The following is a 20,394-nucleotide window of genomic DNA, read 5'->3' as shown; positions in this document are numbered from 1 at the left end:
GCGATGCCTTTAAGAGGAGTAGCAGGTGACCCCAATTTTTCTTAAATTCACGTAATACTTTTTTTAACACGCCATGCTGCCCAACTGTTTTAACATCCTCATTATTATGTTCTTGATCAAACTACAGCAAACCGTGTTTTGTTTTTTGTCAGTTCGGGTCATACCAGGGCAAGGTGTACATACCGGTAACCAGAAAAAAAAACATTTAAAAAAAGCCCACTTGAAAATTATGCACAGAAATAAACTTACTGTTATATATGTGCACAAGGAAATTACCGTCGCAGGTCAATTTGCGAACGTTCTTGCTGCGTTTTTTTTCTTCAGAATCTCATCCACTTTGCTGCTACTGTAAATGCTGTGAAATTTCCGCACAGAATTCCGTAGCGAAAATTCCGCAGCGTTTGCGCTACGGGGGAACCCGGCTTTAAGCTCTGCATCCTGACAGCAGATATGAACCCTGCACATGCCTAATTATTTTTATTGGTTTGTTAAAGAAGTGCATAGTGTGGATGTCACGCACTAAATATCTTCAATACTCTGGATCTCATGTTCACTATCTGCAGAGAAAATAAGTGGGCACCATTGCACAGATTAGCAGCAGCACCACCAAGAGGGAAACGGGCAACCAGAAAAAAGTTACACAAATAAAACCACGAAATGACTTTTTTAAATTGCTTATACCTACGTTTGTGGACTTCTAGTATGAAAATGATCCATTAATCCCTTAGCGCACCAGGACGCACCGGTACGTCCTGCATTGAAGTGCTTTAAGGCACAGGGACGTACCGGCGCGTCCTGGCTAAAAACAGTCACCCTGTCAAAGGACAAGGTGACAGAACTGTGCCGACAACGGTTTATGACAGTTGACCAGCACAGTAAGACGGCAGGGGACCATTCACAGCGGTCTCCTGCCGGCGATCTCTGTGATTGGTCAGTCAAAGCAGGCTGACCAATCACAGCACCATGATGTGTGTATGTGATGGCGCTGGCTCAGAAGCTGAGCCAGCGCTATCACTGCCGGGAATCAGATGTCCGACGACCCTCTGCAACGGCCAGGACCGGAGCTAGGCTCCGATCCGGCCGATTAACCCCTTCGATGCATCGATCAACGTGATCGATGCATCGAAGTGTCTTGTAGCCTGTCGGCAACCACGATGACCAGCTGACATCGTGCCCTAATGGCCAGGACCGGAGCAAGGCTCCGATCCGGCCGATTAACCCCTTAGATGCAGCTATCGCTGCATCTAAGTGATTAGATCGTACCCTATGGTTGCTAATGACAACCATCGGCACCCGCGGGTGTTCTGATGGTTGCTATGGCAACCATAGCCTAACAATGGCTTCCTAGTACGGAAGCCTATTAGGCCCAGCCGGGAGGCGAAGCCTAATAGGCTTGCTGTCAGTGAATAGCTGACAGCTCTAATACACTGCACTATGTAGGTAGTGCAGTGTATTAGAATAGCGATCAGGGCTTCATGCCTTCAAGTTCCCTAGTGGGACAAAAAAAAAAGTTAAAACAAGTTAATAAAAATGTTGTAAAAAAGTTAAAAAAAATAAATTTCATGTTAAAAAACACTAAAACAGCCTTTTTTCCTATAAGTTTTTTATTATAGGAAAAACCAAAAACATAAAAAAAAGTACACATATGTGGTATCCCCGCGTCCGTAACGACACAAACTATAAAAATATCATGCTATTTTACCCGTACGGTGAACACCATAAAAAATTAAATAAAAAACTATTCCAGAATCGCTGTTTGTTATTCGCTACCCCTCGCAAAACGGAAGAAAAAAAGGGATCTAAAAGTTGCATGTACCGCAAAATTATACCATTAAAAAACGCAGCCCGTCCCGCAAAAAACAAGCTCTCCCACCGCTTTTTGGACGGAAAAATAAGTTATGGCTCTCAGAATATGGTGACACCAAAAATAAATTATTTGAAACAAAAGTGATTTTATCGTGCAGACGCTTCAAAGCATAAGAAAAACTATATACATCTGGTATCACCGTAATCGTACCGACCCGCAGAATAACGTAAAATTGTCATTCATAGCGCATGGCGAACGCCGAAAAAAATAAATAATAAAAAACATCAGAATTGCAGGTTTTTGGTCACCTTGCTTGCAAAAAAAATGAAATACAAAGTGATCAAAAAATCGCATGTACCCCAAAATGGTACCAATGAAATCTACAGATTGTCCCGCAACAAATAAGCCCTCACCCAGCTCCGGTGGAGAAAAAATAGACGTTTTGGCTCTCAGAATATGGCGATGCAAAGTGTCCAAAAGCGGATAAGATCGGGCGCCATTTATCAGTGCGACACTGGCCACACATCTGTGGATAATTATTTATTTACCCCATTATTATACTCTCTTATACCCCTGATGTTCTCCGCACAGCTTACATATGCCCCCACATCATAACTGAAATACCAGCAAAACCCCAAACAAAACAACTAGCGAGCAAAATCCATGCTCCAAAAGCCAAATGGCGCGCCCTGCAGCGTGCCCAAGCAGCAGTGTACGTCCACATATATGGCATCGCCATTTTGTGGAGAACCCGCTTAACAGTTTGAGGTATTTGTCTTCAGTTGCACGAACTGGGCACAAAATATTGTGCACTAAAATGGCACATACCTGTGGAAATTTGCAATTTTCACTTAGCACCATCCACTGAGCATTCATTTCTAATAGAAAGAAAAAAACCTGTGTGGTCAAAATGCCTTGAGGGGTGCAGTTTCCAAAACGGGGGTCACTACTTGGGGGTTTGGTTTTACTATTTGACCTCAGAGCCCTGCCGTTGTGGGCTAATGCTGCGAAAATCACCAAAATAGGTCTCACATGCGCCTTTCACTCCTAAGCCCTGTCATATGTCCAGGCAAATGATAAATGCCTTGAGGGGTGTAGTTTACAAAATGGGGTCACTTCTCATGGTTTTACACTCTACTCTGGTACCTAAGAGCGCTCTGCAAATGCGACATGGCGCCCCTACACCAGTCCAGCAAAATCTGTGCTCTAAAAGCCACATGGCACTCCTTCCATTTTGAGCTCTGCCATGTGCCCATACAGCAGTTTAGGGCCACACAAGGGGGTATTGCCGTACTCGGGAGAAATTGGGTAACACATTATGTGTTGTTTTTTTCTCCTATTACCCCTTGTGGGAAAAAAAATTGGGTGAAAAACTACATATTTTTGTGAAAAAAAATAATTTTTCATTCTCACTGCCTCATTCTAAAACAATCTATGAAACACCTGTGGGATCAAAATGCTCAGTACACCCCTAGATAATTACCCTGAGTGGTAAAGTTTGCAAAATGGAGTCACTTCTCAGGGGTTTCTACTGTACAGGTACTTCAGGGGCTCTGCAAATGCGACATGGCGCCCAAAAAACAATCAACCAAAATCTACATGCCAAGTAGCACTCCTGCCATTCTGAGCCCTGCGGTGTATCCAAGCAGCAGTTTATAACCACATATGGGGTATTGCCGTACTCGGGAGAAATTGCTTTACAATTGTTGGGGCGCTTTTTCTCCTTTTTATTCCTTGTGAAAATGAAAACAATTCAACATTTTAGTGGAAAGAATGTAGATTTTCATTTTCACTGCATAATCCCAATAATTCAGCAAAAAAACTGTTGGGTCAAAATGCTCACTATACCGCTAGATAAATTCCACGAGGGGTATAGTTTCCCAAATGGGGTCACTTTTGCCGGGTTTGCACTATTTTGGCCCCTCAGTGGCTTTGCAGATGTGACATGGGGCCGCAAACCATTCCAGCAAAACTTGAGCTCCAAAAGTCAAATGGCGCTCCGTCCTTTCTAACTTCCGCCATGTGTCCAAACAGCAGTTTATTACCACATATGGGGTATTGCTGTGCTCAGAAGAGTTTGCCTTACAAATATTGGGGTGTTTTTTCTCCTTTATCTGTTGTAAAAATGAAAAAATCTGAGCTAAAACTACATTTTATTAGAAAAAATTTAGATTTTCAATTTCACGGCATAATTCCCATAAATTCAGCAAAAACCGTGTAGGGTCAAAATGCACTCTCTACCCCTAGAAAAATTCCTTGAGGGGTGTAGTTTCCAAAATGGGGTCACTATTGGGGAGTTTCCACTGTTATGGTCCCTCCAGGGCTTTGCAAACACGACATGGCACCGAAAACCATTCCAGCAAAATCTGCGCTCCAAAATCCAAATGGCCCTCGTTCCCTTCTGAGCCCTGCCGTGGGTCCAAACAGCAGTTTATTACCACATGTGGGGTATTGCCGTTATCGGGAGACATTGCTTTACAAATGTTGGGGTGCTTTTTCTCCTTTATTCCTTGTAAAAACTAAAACATCGTATGTTTTTTCAGAAAAAAAGTAGATTTTCATTTTCACAGACCAGTTCCAATAAATTTAGCAAAAAACCTGTGGGCTAAAAATGCTAACTATACCTCTTGGAAAATTCCTTGTGGGGTGTAGTTTCCAAAATGGGGTAACTTTTGGGGGGTTTCCACTGTTTTGGCACCACAAGACCTCTTCAAACCTGACATGGTGCCTAAAATATATTCTAATAAAATAGAGGCCCCAAAATCCACTAGTTGCTCCTTTTGCTTCTGAGGCCGGTATTTCAGTCCATTACCGCACATGTGGGATATTTCCTAAAATTGCAGAATCTGGGCAATAAATATGGAGTTGCATTTCTCTGGTAAAACCTTCTGTGTTACAGAAAAAACTGTATTACAAATGAATTTCGTAAAAAAAAAAATAGAAATTTGTAAATTTCACCTCTACTTTGCTTTATTTCCTGTGAAATGCCTAAAGGGTTAAAATAATTTCTGAATGTGGTTTTGAATACTTTGAGGGGTGCAGTTTTTAAAATGGGGTGTTTTATAGGGGGTTTCTAATATATAAGGCCCTCAAAGCCTTTTCAGAACTGAACTGGTCCCTGATCAAATAGCCTTTTGAAATTTTCTTGAAAATGCGAGAAATTGCAGCTAAAGTTCTAAGCCTTGTGAGGTCATAGAAAAATAAAAGCACGTTCAAAAAAACGATGCAAACATAAAGTAGACATATGGGAAATGTTAACTAGTAAATATTTTGTGTGGTATTACCATCTGTTTTACAAGCAAATACATTACAATTTAGAAAAATGCAGATTTTTGCAAATTTTCTCTAAATCTTGGTGTTTTTTACAAATAAATATTGAATTTAACGACTAAATTTTTTCAGTATCATAAAGTACAATATGTCAAGAGAAAACAATCTCAGAATCGCTTGGATAGGCAAAAGCATTCTGGAGTTATTACCACATAAAGTGATACATGTCAGATTTGCAAAAATCGGCTGTGTCCACAAGGCCAAAATATCCTTAAGGGGTTAAGTAACGCCTTTAAAATCTTGAGACTGCAATTAGGGAGTGAACGTTCTCACCGGACTATGAATAGGAATGCTAAAAATAACACCGCCCACGTTCTATTTCCTCTACGTATTATTTAGTTGACACTTCGATGCCCTTTTTCCAATTGTAAGAATATTTCCTTGCTATTTAATTGGAACCCCTTTTTTTTTTTTTTGCTTTTCCCAGGCTAAGGCCGTATTCACACGAGCGTGTGCGTTTTGCGCGCGCAAAAAACCTTGGCATTTTGCGTGCGCAAAAGGTCTGCAAAAGCTCCGTGTGTCATCAGCATATGATGCGCGGCTGCGTGATTTTCGTGCAGCCGCCATCATTTATGACACTCTGTTTTTATGTTTGTAAACAGAAAAGCACGTGGTGCTTTTCTGTTTTCATTCATTTATTTGACTGCTGTTGCGCGAATCAAGCGCGGCACCCGGAAGTACTTCTGTGTGCCGAGCGCGATTTTCACGCACCCATTGACTTCAATGGGTGCGTGCAGCGCGAAACACGGGCAAATATAGGACATGTCATGAGTTTCACGCAGCGGACATACGCTACGTGAAATTCACTGACAGTCTGAACGGCCCCATTCAGTAACATAGGTCCGTGCGACGCGCGTGATTTCCACGCGCATAGCACGGACGTATCTTTCGTTTGTTTGAATAAGCCCTAATGCTCATATTTATTTAATGCATTACCCAGTGTACCATTTATTTTTTAGCAATGCATTGATAGTTTTTGAATCACAAGTTTATCGAAAGTTTCTACTATAGTATCTCATTCACGGCCGCTGTCCATAAAAGAACCGTAACCAGAATTTTTTTATCTCTCATTGTGACCTGTATCTCGAAGAGCAGCTTTATTTATGCACACTCATCCATTGATGACCTTGAAGAAAATATTATTTTGTTGTTGCTTGTTTTAACCCCTTAGCGCACCAGGCCGCACCGGTACGTCCTGCATTGAAGTGCTTTAAGGCACATGGACGTACCGGTACGTCCTGGCTAAAAACGGTCATCCTGTCAAAGGACAAGGGGACAGAACTGTGCCGTCAACTGTTTGACAGTTGATCGGCACAGTAAGACGGCAGGGGACCATTCACAGCGGTCTCCTGCCGGCGATCGCTGTGATTGGTCCGTCAAAGCAGACTGACCAATCACAGCTCCATGACGTAGTGTATGTGATGGCGCTGGCTCAGAAGCTGAGCCAGCGCGATCACCGCCAGGTATCGGCTGTGCAACACCCCGCTGTAACGGCCAGGACCGGAGCTAGGCTCCAATCCGGCCGATTAACCCCTTTGATGCATCGATCAACGCGATCGATGCATCAAAGTGTCTTGTAGCCTGTCGGCAACCACGATGGTTGCCAAGGGCGCGGGTGTCAGCTGTTTGTCACAGCTGACATCGTGCCCTAACGGCCAGGACCGGAGCTAGGCTCCGAACCGGCCGATTAACCCCTTAGATGCAGCTTTTGCTGCATCTAAGTGACTAGATCGTACCCTATGGTTGCTAATGACAACCATCGGCACCCGCGGGTGTTCCGATGGTTGCTATGGCAACCGTAGCCTAACAATCGCTTCCTAGTACGGAAGACTATTAGGCCCCGCCGGGAGGCGAAGCCTAATAGGCTTGCTGTCAGTGAATAGCTGACAGCGCTAATACACTGCACTATGTAGGTAGTGCAGTGTATTAGAATAGCGATCAGGGCTTCATGCCTTCAAGTTCCCTAGTGGGACAAAAAAAGTTAAAACAAGTTAATAAAAATGTTGTAAAAAAGTTAAAAAAAATAAGTTTCATGTTAAAAAACACTAAAACAGCCTTTTTTCCTATAATAAGTTTTTTATTATAGGAAAAACCAAAAACATAAAAAAAAGTACATATGTGGAATCCCCGCGTCCGTAACGACCCAAACTATAAAAATATCATGCTATTTTACCTGTACGGTGAACACCGTAAAAAAATAAAATAAAAAACTATTCCAGAATCGCTGTTTTGTTAGTCACTACCCCTCGCAAAACAGAATTTAAAAAAGGATCTAAAAGTTGCATGTACCATTAAGAACTGCAGCCCCTCCCGCAAAAAACAAGCCATCCGACCGCTTTTTTGACGGAAAAATAAAAAAAGTTATGGCTGTCAGAATATGGTGACACAAAAAATAAATTATTTGAAACAAGAGTGATTTTATCATGTAGATGCTGCAAAGCATAAGAGAAACTATATACATCTGGTATCGCCGTAATCGTACCGAGCCGCAGAATAAATTTAAATTGTCATTAATAGCGCATGGCGAACGGCGTAAAAAAATAATAATAAAAAACATCAGAATTGCAGGTTTTTGGTCACCTTGCTTGCCAAAAAAATGAAATACAAAGTGATCAAAAAATCGCATGTACCCCAAAATGGTACCAATGAAATCTACAGATTGTCCCGCAACAAATAAGCCCTCACACGGCTTCGGTGGAGAAAAAATAAAGAAGTTCTGGCTCTCAGAATATGGTGATGCAAAATGTGCAGAGTGTCCAAAAGCGGATAAGATCGGGCACCATTTATCAGTGCGACACCGGCCACATATCTGCGGATTATTATTATGCCCTGATATTCTCCGCACAGATTACATGTACCCCCACATCATAAACTGAAATACCAGTAATACCCCAAACAGAACAACTAGCAAGCAAAATCCACGCTCCAAAAGCCAAATTGCGCTCCCTCCCTTCTGAGCCCTGCAGCGTGCCCAAGCAGCAGTGTACGTCCACATATATGGCATCGCCACACCCGGGAGAACCCGCTTAACATGTTGAGGTATTTTGTCTTCAGTGGCACGAACTGGGCACAAAATATTGTGCACTAAAACATACCTGTGGAAATTTGCAATTTTCACTTTGTACCATCCACTGAGCATTCATTTCTAATAGAAAAAAACCTGTGTGGTCAAAATGCCTTCAGGGGTGCAGTTTCCAAAATGGGGGTCACTACTTGGGGGTGTGTTTTACTATTTGACCCCAGAGCCCTGCCGGTGTGGGCTAATGCTGCGAAAATCGCCAAAATAGGCCTCACATGCGCCTTTCACTCCTAAGCCCTGTCATATTTCCAGGCAAATGATAAATGCCTTGAGGGGTGTAGTTTACAAAATAGGGTCACTTCTCGGGGTTTTGCACTCTACTGTGGTACCTAAGGGAGCTCTGCAAATGCGACATGGCGCCCATACACCAGTCCAGCAAAATCTGTGCTCTAAAAGCCACATGGCACTCCTTCCATTTTGAGCTCTGCCATGTGCCCAAACAGCAGTTTAGGGCCACACATGGGGTATTGCCGTACTCGGGAGAAATTGGGTAACAAATTATGTGTTGTTTTTTCGCCTATTACCCCGTGTGGGGAAAAAAATGGGTGCAAAACTACATATTTTTGGGAAAAAAATAATTTTTCATTTTCACTGCCTCATTCTAATACAATCTATGAAACACCTGTGGGATCAAAATGCTCAGTACACCCCTAGATGATTACCCTAAGGGGTAAAGTTTCCTAAATGGAGACACTTCTCAGGGGTTTCTACTGTACGGGTACTTCAGGGGCTCTGCAAATGCGACATGGCGCCCAAAAAACAATCAACCAAAATCTACATGCCAAGTAGCACTCCTGCCATTCTGAGCCCTGCGGTGTATCCAAGCAGCAGTTTATAACCACATATGGGGTATTGCCGTACTCGGGAGAAATTGCTTTACAATTGTTGGGGCGCTTTTTCTCCTTTATTCCTTGTGAAAATGATAACAATTCAACATTTTAGTGGAAAGAATGTAGATTTTCATTTTCACTGCATAATCCCAATAATTCAGCAAAAAAACTGTGGGGTCAAAATGCTCACTATACAGCTAGATAAATTCCACGAGGGGTATAGTTTCCCAAATGGAATCACTTTTGCCGGTTTTGCACTATTTTGGCCCCTCAAATGTGGCCGCAAACCATTCCAGCAAAACTTGAGCTCCAAAAGTCAAATGGCGCTCCGTCCTTTCTAACTTCCGCCGTGTGTCCAAACAGCAGTTTATTACCACACATGGGGTATTGCTGTGCTCAGAAGAGTTTGCTTTACAAATATTGGGGTGTTTTTTCTCCTTTATCTGTTGTAAAAATGAAAAAATCTGAGCTAAAACGACATTTTATTAGAAAAAATTTAGATTTTCAATTTCACGGCATAATTCCCATAAATTCAGCAAAAACCGTGTAGGGTCAAAATGCACTCTCTACCCCTAGAAAATTTCCTTGAGGGGTGTAGTTTCCAAAATGGGGTCACTTTTGGGGAGTTTCCACTGTTATGGTCCCTCCAGGGCGTTGCAAACGCGACATGGCACCGAAAACCATTCCAGCAAAATCTGTGCTCCAGAATCCAAATAGCCCTCGTTCCCTTCTGAGCCCTGCCGTGGGTCCAAGCAGCAGTTTATTACCACATATGGGGTATTGCTGTAATCAGGAGACATTGCTTTACAAATGTTGGGGTGCTTTTTCTCCTTTATTCCTTGTAAAAACTAAAACATCGTATGTTTTTTCAAAAAAAAGTAGATTTTCATTTTCACAGACCAGTTCCAATAAATTTAGCAAAAAACCTGTGGGCTAAAAATGCTAACTATACCTCTTGGAAAATTCCTTGTGGGGTGTAGTTTCCAAAATGGGGTCACTTTTGTGGGGTTTCCACTGTTTTGGCACGACTAGAGCTCTTCAAACCTGACATGGTGCCTAAAATATATTCTAATAAAATAGAGGCCCCAAAATCCACTAGGTGCTCCTTTGCTTCTGAGGCCGGTGTTTCCAGTCCATTATCACACTAGGGCCACATGTGGGATATTTCTAAAAATTGCAGAATCTGGGCAATAAATATTGTGTTGTGTTTCTCTCGTAAAACCTTCTGTGTTACAGAAAAAACTGTATTACAAATGAATTTCGTAAAAAAAAAAAATTAATTTGTCAATTTCCCCTCTACTTTGTTTTATTTCATGTGAAATTCCTAAAGGGTTTAAAATAATTTCTGAATGTGGTTTTGAATACTTTGAGGTGTGCAGTTTTTAAAATGGGGTGTTTTATAGGGGGTTTCTGATATATAAGGCCATCAAAACCACTTCAGAACTGAACTGGTCCCTGAAAAAAAATAGCCTTTTGAAATTTTCTTGAAAATGCGAGAAATTGCAGCTAAATTTCTAAGCCTTGTAACGTCCTAGAAAAATAAAAGCACGTGAAAAAAACTATGCAAACCTAAAGTAGACTTATAGGAAATGGTAACTAGTAAATATTTTGTGTGGTATTACGATCTGTTTTACAAGCAGATACATTACAGTTTAGAAAAATGCAGATTTTCTCAAAACTTTGGTGTTTTTTTACAAATAAATATTGAATTTAACGACGAAATTTTTTCCAGTATCATAAAGTACAACATGTCAAGAGAAAACTATCTCAGAATCGATTGGATAGGCAAAAGCATTCTGGCGTTATTACCACATAAAGTGACACGTCAGATTTGCGAAAATCGGCTGTGTCCACAAGGCCAAAATAGGCTGTGTCCTTAAGGGGTTAAAGGCTATGTACAACTTCGAAATTTATTTACTTTTTAAGTAAAAATGTGTATCAGTGTGTTTGGTGCAGCTTTCTACTTAGTTTTTATTAAACATTTTTTGCTACAGCTGCTTTGTATCCTGTATACAGAGCAGCTGCATCGTGCACTGATAACTGAATCCGTCAGGTCAGTGGGACTGACGGGTTCAGTGTCAGCGAGTCCTGCGGGTCTCTGACATGCAGGATCGAGCTGTTACAGATCACATCTAACGTCATAACTTAGATGTGATCGATTACAAGTGGATCCTGTATGTCAGACACACGCTGACACTGAACCCGTTTGAAGTTAGATGTGATCTGTAACGGCTCGATCCTGCGTGTCAGAGGCAGGACCCGCTAACACTGAACCAGTCAGTCCCGCTGACCTAATTCAGTTCTCAGCGCACGGTACAGCTGCTTTGTATACAGGATGCAAAGCAGCTGTAGCTCAAAAAGTTCAATAAAAATGAATTAAAAGTTGCACCAAACACACTGATACACTTTTATTTAAAAAATAAATAAAAAATCACTTTCAAAGGTGTACATAGCCTTTTATAAACCTGTGTGTGTGAACATGTCAAGGCATTTATCCAGCTATGTTGAATCCACCACATTATTTTAAGGACTAGTTAAACAGAATGTCTCAAGTATTTTTTAGTTTCATTAACCCCTTAACAACCGCCGTATAGTGTTTTTACGGCGGCCGTTCAGGGTAGTTCTTCTGAAGGCCCGCCGGGCCTCAGGCTTCAGGGCAATTAGCAGTGGTCTCCGATTATGTATAACCCCTCAGATTACATAGGTAGTGTAATGTATTCAAGCAGCCATGAGCGTCCCAGTGGGACGGAAAAGAAATGTTAATAGAAATGTTTTATAAAAGTGTAAAAATAAGTTATGTCAATAAAGCAAACTGCTTTTTTTTTTCCTATATCTCTTATTATAGGAATTAAAGAAAACGTTAAAAAAAAAAAAAGGGTACACATTTGGTTTCACCGCGTTCGTAACGACCCAAACTATGTTTGTTCCGCACGGTGAACAACGCAAAAAAAACAATGGCAGAATCGCAGGTGCCCCAAAATAGTACCAATAAAAACTACAACCCGTCCCACAAAAAACAAGCCATTACACATGGCTCTCAGAATATGGTGACACAAAATAAATTTATTACAAAATATATATATATATATATATATATATATATATATATTATTGTGCAAACGCTGCAAAACATGAAAAAAACTATGGTGTTGCCGTAATCGTATCACCCCCCAGAATAAAGTCATTTATAGTGAACACTATATATATATATATATATATATATATATATATATATATATATATATATATATATATTCATATTCATTCTTTTTTTAAATAAATATAAACACAACGGAATTGCTGGTTTTTGGTCACCTTGCTTGCCAAAAAATTAAATAGCAAGTGATCAAAAAATCGCGTGTACTCCAAAATGGTACCAATGAAAACGACAGATTGTCCCGCAACAAATAAGCACTCACACAGCTCCGTTGGAGAAACAATAAAAAAAATTCTGGCTCTCCGAACATGGCTACACAAAACGTGCAGAGCTTTCCAAAAGCGGATAAGATTGGGCACCATTTATCAGTGCGACACTGGCCACCTATCTGCGGATTATTATTTATTTACTGCATTATTATACCCTCTTTATGCCCTGATGTACTCCTCACAGCTTGCATATGCCCCCACATTATCAACTGAAATACCCCAAACAGAACTACCAAGCAAAATCTGCACTCCAAAAGCCAAATGGTGCTGCCTCTCCTCTGAACCCTACAGTGTGCCCAAACAGCAGTGTATGTCCACATAAATAGCATCGCCAATACCGGGAGAACCCGCTTAACGTTTTGAGGTATCCAATTTTAGTGCACAATATGTTGTGCCACTGAAGACAAATATCAGTGGAAAATTGCAATTTTCACTTTGCACCATCCGCTGCGCCTTAACCCCTTCACGCACCATGACTTAATAGCACATCGTGGTGCATGGAGCGGGCTCATGCGTTGAGCCCGCTCCAAAAGCTGCGGGTGTCAGCGGTGTATTACAGCTGACACCCGGGACTAACTGACGGGAACAGCGGTCGCGCTGTTACAGAAACCTGTAAAATGTTTAAATATACTGTATCAGCGATACGACGATAGCTGGTTCAAGCACCCTAGCAGGACTAATTAACATGTGTGAAAAAAAGTTTATTAGTAGTGGAACAAATCTAGGTATTAAAAGTTCAAAAAAATAACCTTTTTCCCCATTTTTTTTTTTTTTTTCTCCAACCTGACAAGCCTCCGAAACAAAGGAGCACCTAGAGGCCCTAAAATCCTCTAGGTGCTCCTTTGCTTCTGAGGCCTGTGCTCCGCTCCATTACCGCACTAGGACCACATGTGGGATATTTCTAAAAACTGCAGAATCTGGGCAATAAATATTGAGTTGTGTTTCTCTGGTAAAACCTTCTGTGTTACAGATAAAAATGTATTACAAATTAATTTCGGCAAAAAACAATTGAATCGAAATTTGTACGTTTCACCTCCTACTTTATTTCCTGTGAAATGCCTAAAGGGTTAAGGGACTTTCGAAATGCTGCTTTGAATACTTTGAGGGTACAGTTTTTAAAATGGGGTAATCTATGGGGTCTTTATAATATGTCACCTCAAAGCCACTTCACAACTGAACTGGTCTCTGAAAAAATAGGCTTTTGAAGTTTTCTTGAAAATGTGAGAAATTGCTGCTAAAGTTCTAAGCCTTGTAACGTCCTAGAAAAATAAAATAAAAAAACGTTAAAAAACGAAGCAAACAAGACATATGGGAGATGTTCACTAGTAAATATTTTGTGTTTTTTTACTTGTCTTACAAACACATTTAACCCTTTCATGCCGACAATCTGTAGATTCACGTCCTAGCCGCATATGCCCCGTGCAGCCTGGGCGTGAATCTACAGTCCTCTTCTGCCGGCATAGCGCTGAGGAGAGCGCTCGGACGCCGGCGATGTGAGTGTCCCCGGCTCCCCAGTAACCTGCTCCCTGATAGCCGAACCAATTGGTTCGGCTTTTGAATATGTAATCACCATGATTAACTAAATATGGTGATCTCTGGAAAGTTTGTTTGTAAACCAACATTTCACGCTTGTCCTTTCCTCTCAGCTTCCTTCACTTTGTCACAGTGTTTCAGAGAGAAGGAGACTGACTGAGGGAAGGCAAGATATATGAAAGTGTAATAAATGTGTATATATGTATTATATTGTGTGTGTGTGATCTCTCTCTCTATATATACACGCACGCCTGTGTGTGATATATATATATATATCACACACATTTACAAAGTATATACTTTGTATTACCTGTGCCTTTTAGTGTTAGAGCAGGCAGGCATAGTAGATAAGGCGGTGTTCACACCTGCATTGTTATTCTATTGTTGAGGAGCAGAACAAGGGAATAACTGTACCAACGGACGCCGCCGGTTGCCGATGAAACCCACTGACTTTACTAGGTTCCGTTGTGGTGTCCGTGATTTTACCGGACACAATAGCGCAGCATGCTGCCCTATTTTCTCCGGTAAACCTTGTCGGATCTGCAATAGAGGTCCCAACGGAGCCTCTGATGCAAATGTGAATAGAGTCTTCGTTAACCAAAAAAAAAAAATGGTTACCGTATTTTTTGGACTATAAGACACACCTGACCATAAGATGCACCCAGGTTTTAGGCAACAGAAAATAGGGAAAAAAAATGTGAGCCCGCTCCATACATCATCCCCCCCCCCCCCCACTCCATGATGTGCCAGGAACCTCATGGGTCAGGAAGGGGTTAAGTATTGAAGCGGACTATAAGACGCAGGGACTTTTTAGCAAGATTTAATCTTCCTAAAAACTGCATCTTATAGTCCGAAAAATACGGTAAGTAATCCAACATAGTTCAAAAGTTATAACGTGGTAGAAGAATGTATGCCAAAATGTTACATTTAGGCCTGGTCATTGAGGCATTGATGACCCTTGCTCCTGAAAGGGTTAAATATTAGAAAAATGTAAAAACAATTTCTCTAAATATAGATGGTTTCCACAAATAAATATTGTATTTATCTACTAAATTTTTCCCCTAACAAAGTACGACATGTCATGTCGCGAGAAAACAATCTCCGAATCGCTTGGATAGGTAAGTATTCCAAAGTTATTACCACATAAAGTGACACGTGTCAGATTTGAAAAAATCGGCTGCGTCCACAAGGCCAAAACGGGCTGTCGTGAAGGGGTTAATAAATCTGTCACATCTTACTCTAGTGGAGCAGATAGATAAGTCCTCGTTTACATCTGTTCCGTATTGCTCTGCTCCGTCATAGGGGCAGAACAACGAAAATACCAGAAGCATTGTGTACGTTGCGTGATGGACACCATCTGAGCCCAATGGAACACATTGACTTTAATGGGTTTCTACCGCGAGGTTTTAATTTTACCGGACAAAATAGCGCAGCATGCTACCCCTATTTTGTTAGTCATAGATTCAGTGAAGAATGACTGAGAACCCTTCCGGCGCTTCCAACACATATGTGAACAAAGCCTAATGCTTAGTAAATCTGCTCCACTGTCACAGCTGACAAGTGAGCTACTGAAAACCGGAAACGTCAACCCATTTATACTGCTCTAGTGGCCATTGTAAAAACTGGAATATTCAAGGTTTATTTTTTTTTATGTAGAGTCCCATTTAAAAAAAAATATGTATTTACATTTTTGGAATAAAAACTTGATTTAAACAATATGTAATTTTGTGACGATACTGCAGTTCTCTAATGTGGAGTTACCAGAATTTCTTCCTTTAGTTGCAGGAACATTACCATAACACCTTCTATTGTATGCTGCTATTTACACCAGTCTAGAACTTATCAATGTAAAATAACATGTAGGCGGTCATTAAACAGGCAGTGGTTGGCTAGTGGTTAAGGGTCTGTTCACGTTTTCATGTATGTCAGAAAGCCACCGCCGTACCCGTTAGACGTGTCCAGAGGGCTCCATTTTCAGACAGAGGTCAATAGTGTCCGTTAAACATAATTATTTTTTTTACATGGTTGCCTATGGTTGACCAATGCCACTGTATGGAATTTGTCATATGCATCTGTAAATCAGATACGTCATGAGCTTCTCCACCGCTTTTCATGACTTATCCATTAAACGGATGCCATTATAAGCTTATGGGTAAACGGATGACTAATAGTTGCGTCAGTCACCCATAGGCTTTAATGGCATTCATGTGACGGACACTTTGTGAAAAGGGTCATGAGCGTTTGACTTAGGTGTTAAACAGATACCATTAAAGGCTATAGGGCATTCACCAAGGTTTACATTTCCCAGCGCATATGTCAAACGTAGGCAAAAAAACGAGATGTGAACATAGCCGAACAGGAAAGCGCATACTTTTAAGTTTTAAGGCATTAATATTAGTAGGTACTAAAAGATAATTGACGTTGCCTAGCAACAGGAGCTGCAGTCATTGGGTGACTATGCTGGCTCTTGTGGAGACCGGTGTAGTCGACTGATGGTCTGCAGACGTCTCTGTAGCATGTTTGATGTCTACTCCTGGACGGACGGGAGAGAGGAATAGCAGGTAAGTATTCTATGGTTACTGAGAGATTGAATTGCCAAATATAAAGTGATCAGAACTTGACACGCTTTCTTCATTTGTACATGAGTAATAGAAAGTGAAAGCTAGAATGTCTCTTCCAGTCTGCAACATCTACTATTTTTATCTTTTTACTTTGGTGTTCTCTCTTCATGCAGAATGTCGTATATTCCTATAGATCGGTGTACACTTTAATATGTTGCTTTTATCATTTACTTCTATATTTTTCTGTTTCTTCACCTTCTAGTTCGGCAACACCTGCTACTGCAACTCTGTTCTACAAGCACTTTATTTTTGTCGTCCGTTTCGGGAAAAAGTTCTGGCATACAAGGTCCAGCCACGGAAGAAGGAAAGCTTACTCACATGCTTGGCAGACCTGTTTAACAGCATTGCCACGCAAAAGAAGAAAGTGGGGGTTATACCACCCAAGAAATTCATCTCCAGATTGAGGAAAGAAAATGGTAGGATAATAAATCCAAACTGTGTTCAGGTCCGCGTCACTCATAAAGGGGGAGCTTCTCCTGTGATCACTAGTCCCCAAATGTTTTTCATAGACTCTCTAAATATGGAAAGCGATTAAGAGTCCCTAACACAAATAATACAGTCGGTAATCCTACATTAATAATTCAGGGCTTTACAAAAATAACAGTTTGCTCATTTAGACCTATTATCTGAAGTGCTGCCTCTTATCAGTGCGGATGTGACAATAATAAAAGATTTTGGGCAACAGAGAATAAATTCTCTGGACATCTAGCTTTCCTGTGTGCAGGTTTTACAGCTATCCGTTCTTTTCATTGGGTCCTGCGTTTGAGAACTGGGACAACCAGCTGTTATCACTGGGAGAACTGGACACTAAATGCTACTTATAATAGACGTACATCCAGCGGGCATCCATTGGTTTGTGTGGACTGCTGCGTTCCAGCAGAGCGAGTGATAGATGGTATTCTGCAGCAGCTCTCTGCTATGGTTTATAGTAGAGATTCCCTCTAGTCATTCAAAATGCCCTAATAGGGCTGAAAGTGAATGTCCGTCTTTTATCAGCATGTTGTTTTTAGGTCCAACATTTTGTGATTTGTTTCTTAATATATCTTTATATCGGTCAGAAGTCTGTTTTTCTAATAGAAAACTATAAGATATCTGTATAGACATAGATTTAAAAAATAACATTCGGACTGCCTGCAGTCACCACTAGAGGGGGCATACTTCTTATTTCGTTTAATGCATAAACCATATTCAGTAAGGTCCCCCTAGTGGTGACTGCAGGTAGTCAGCATGTTCCCTTTAAAACGATTTATGCAGGGGTTTTGGAGCTTTTGTTTATATAACGATATATTCCGAAAAAAATTGGCATGGAATTTTAATCCAGTTTATATTGAAACAAAGACAAACCATATGGATGTTGTCTTCATCCAGCCACCTGACAAGTGTGGCACTTTTTCATGACTCACTCGCTGTTCCTACTACATTATCACCGGCTCCTAACTCCCCATGCAGTAATTGGCAACGTTTTACTTGAACGCTCTCGTTTCAGAATTGCTTCCTTGCCATTCACCTGTAAATTACTATAAACACTTTTGAGGAGCCATTAACCACCTCTGTATTCTTTCTTCCCGATTTATGACTGTCACAGTATATAGTAAACCTACAAAAGGACCTCAAAATAAGGTACAACAGGACAGAGGAGAAACCCCAAGCCAACTAGGAAAACAACCTATAAGCGCACGAGCGCCAGGGACATAACATCCCAGTAGAATCTGAAAGTGAATACCATGGATAATAAGAAAATATATACTTTTATTAATTTATCACAATACATGGTATAACAATATCAAGTGTATTAAAAAACTGTATATGGCGGATCATATATCAAAAAGAGTAACAAAGCGGTAAGTATGACAAAATACCATGGGAAGCACAGAAAACATAACCAAAAAATCCCCACAACTCAATGCGACCATACCAAAAGCACAGATGATAAGAATGACAGAGACAGAAAGACTCTATATCGATGTGAATGAAATACCCACATGGAGAGAGTACATGTCATAAATCTGCAAGGAATAACTAGCATGCTATACATATCGACATATTAGGTGAACATAATATTGAGAACATAACTCATGTAAATACCTGTCGACATGATGGAAGCAAGAGATGAGGGGAGATGGCACAGGAACGCCTCGACGCGCGTTTCGCCCACGACCGGCTTCGTCAGGAGGCTACCGTATATACAGAACCGGGGGTTTATATACCGCCATATGTAAACCGATCATTAATTAATTCATTGGTGGCATCTGTGGGGTGCACGCATGGACGGCGCTCGCAGGCCATGATGCGAGCACTGCATCATCAGAAAGCGCCATGCTGTCTGCGGTGTGACGATGCGTCTCACGGCATGAGACGCACGTCGCCATAGTAACGCAGACAAACAGAGTGAGGCACCCTGAGATACAGCGCCCGCAGCGCATGCGCCGAGAGCGTCTGGTACACATATACCAGCAGAGACCATCAGGGAATACAGGAAAGAGAATATTTTATAGCGTTCATACAAACATTGGCAAAAAAAGAAATAATGAATAAATAGATAAATAACTATGTGATGAGCAAGCCCAAGAGGAGAATTTTAACAAATATTATAAGTGACCTAAATCGGTACAAGTATACAATAAACCTCTATATAGTATATGTATCACTAAATGGTATTTTGATACAGAGTTAATCACAGACATAAACCAATTACATAAATACATAGATACATGGAATATGAAAATAAGACAAATAATTTTAATAAATAAAATAAATATGAATAAATATATAAATTAAAAAATGAAAAATAATAATAAATGAAAGATAATAAATAAAAAATAAATAAAAGAAATAAAAAATACAAATAAAAAGTAAATAAAACATAGAAATAAAAAATATAATAAATAATAATTAATAAATAATAAATAATAAAAAATAAAATATAAAAATTATAAAAATTAAAAAATAAAAAATAATAAATAAATTAACTGAAAACAAGTATGTCCCTACAAATAAAAACAAAGAATAAAGTGAAGCATAGAAACAGAAATATATATGTTGTGAGTGAAGTACAAGACAGTGCTATATATGAAAAAATATAAATATAGTAATTAATTATAGTGAAAAAATGTGTATAAATATGTACAGAAGTATATATCATATATATTACAGCAAAAAGTCTAAATACAGAAATAAGGAAATAAATCAAAATGATCAAAAAATAATAAAAATAAAGAAAATAAAAAAATATAAAAATATAAATAAAAAATATAAAATATATATAAATAATATGTTATGAACAAATATTATTGAAGAAAAATATATAATGGAAGTTATAGTACACAAAAACAAAAAAATTAGAAAAGTGAATAAGCAGGATGATAACGCAACACAAAAAGGCGTTAATATGTGAAAAAAACAACCCTACATACGTAATATACAATGAATGCATAGTAAAAAGGTGAAAATACACAAATGTGAACAATAAATATGAAGTGAAAAATATAATAAAAAACAAAAAAGATATTCATATAAAATAAAAATAATAAAATAGTAATAATAATAAAAGCAGAACAGAATTAAATATACAAAACAAAAAAGCCAGACGTATGGACAGCAAGCCCAGCAGATGGTCATTCAAGGTCCATACGATGAAAGATGTATTGCCCACATGATGGTAGATGTCACCAGTAGAAACAGCAGCACTAAAATATAACACAGCTGAAATTAATAACATATCACAGAAACAAAAAGGCAGAATAGCGGTCCCCCAAAACTTAAATTAAA

At 39.9% G+C, this 20,394-nt stretch overlaps 1 protein-coding gene across 3 annotated transcripts in view; it reads left to right on the top strand.

Moving 5' to 3' along the window:
• LOC142659520 (ubiquitin carboxyl-terminal hydrolase 12-like) overlaps positions 1-20,394 on the top strand; it is a 90,348-nt gene that overhangs the window by 28,697 nt on the left and 41,257 nt on the right. For all 3 annotated transcript variants that reach the window (XM_075835728.1, XM_075835729.1, XM_075835731.1), the window contains exon 3: positions 16,829-17,042. In XM_075835728.1, coding sequence (XP_075691843.1) covers positions 16,829-17,042 — 214 coding nt within the window. The remainder of the gene's footprint in view (positions 1-16,828; positions 17,043-20,394) is intronic.

Source organism: Rhinoderma darwinii, chromosome 8 (assembly GCF_050947455.1).
Source record: "Rhinoderma darwinii isolate aRhiDar2 chromosome 8, aRhiDar2.hap1, whole genome shotgun sequence".
NCBI lineage: Eukaryota > Metazoa > Chordata > Amphibia > Anura > Rhinodermatidae > Rhinoderma > Rhinoderma darwinii.
This window is presented reverse-complemented; position numbering and strand designations above follow the sequence as displayed.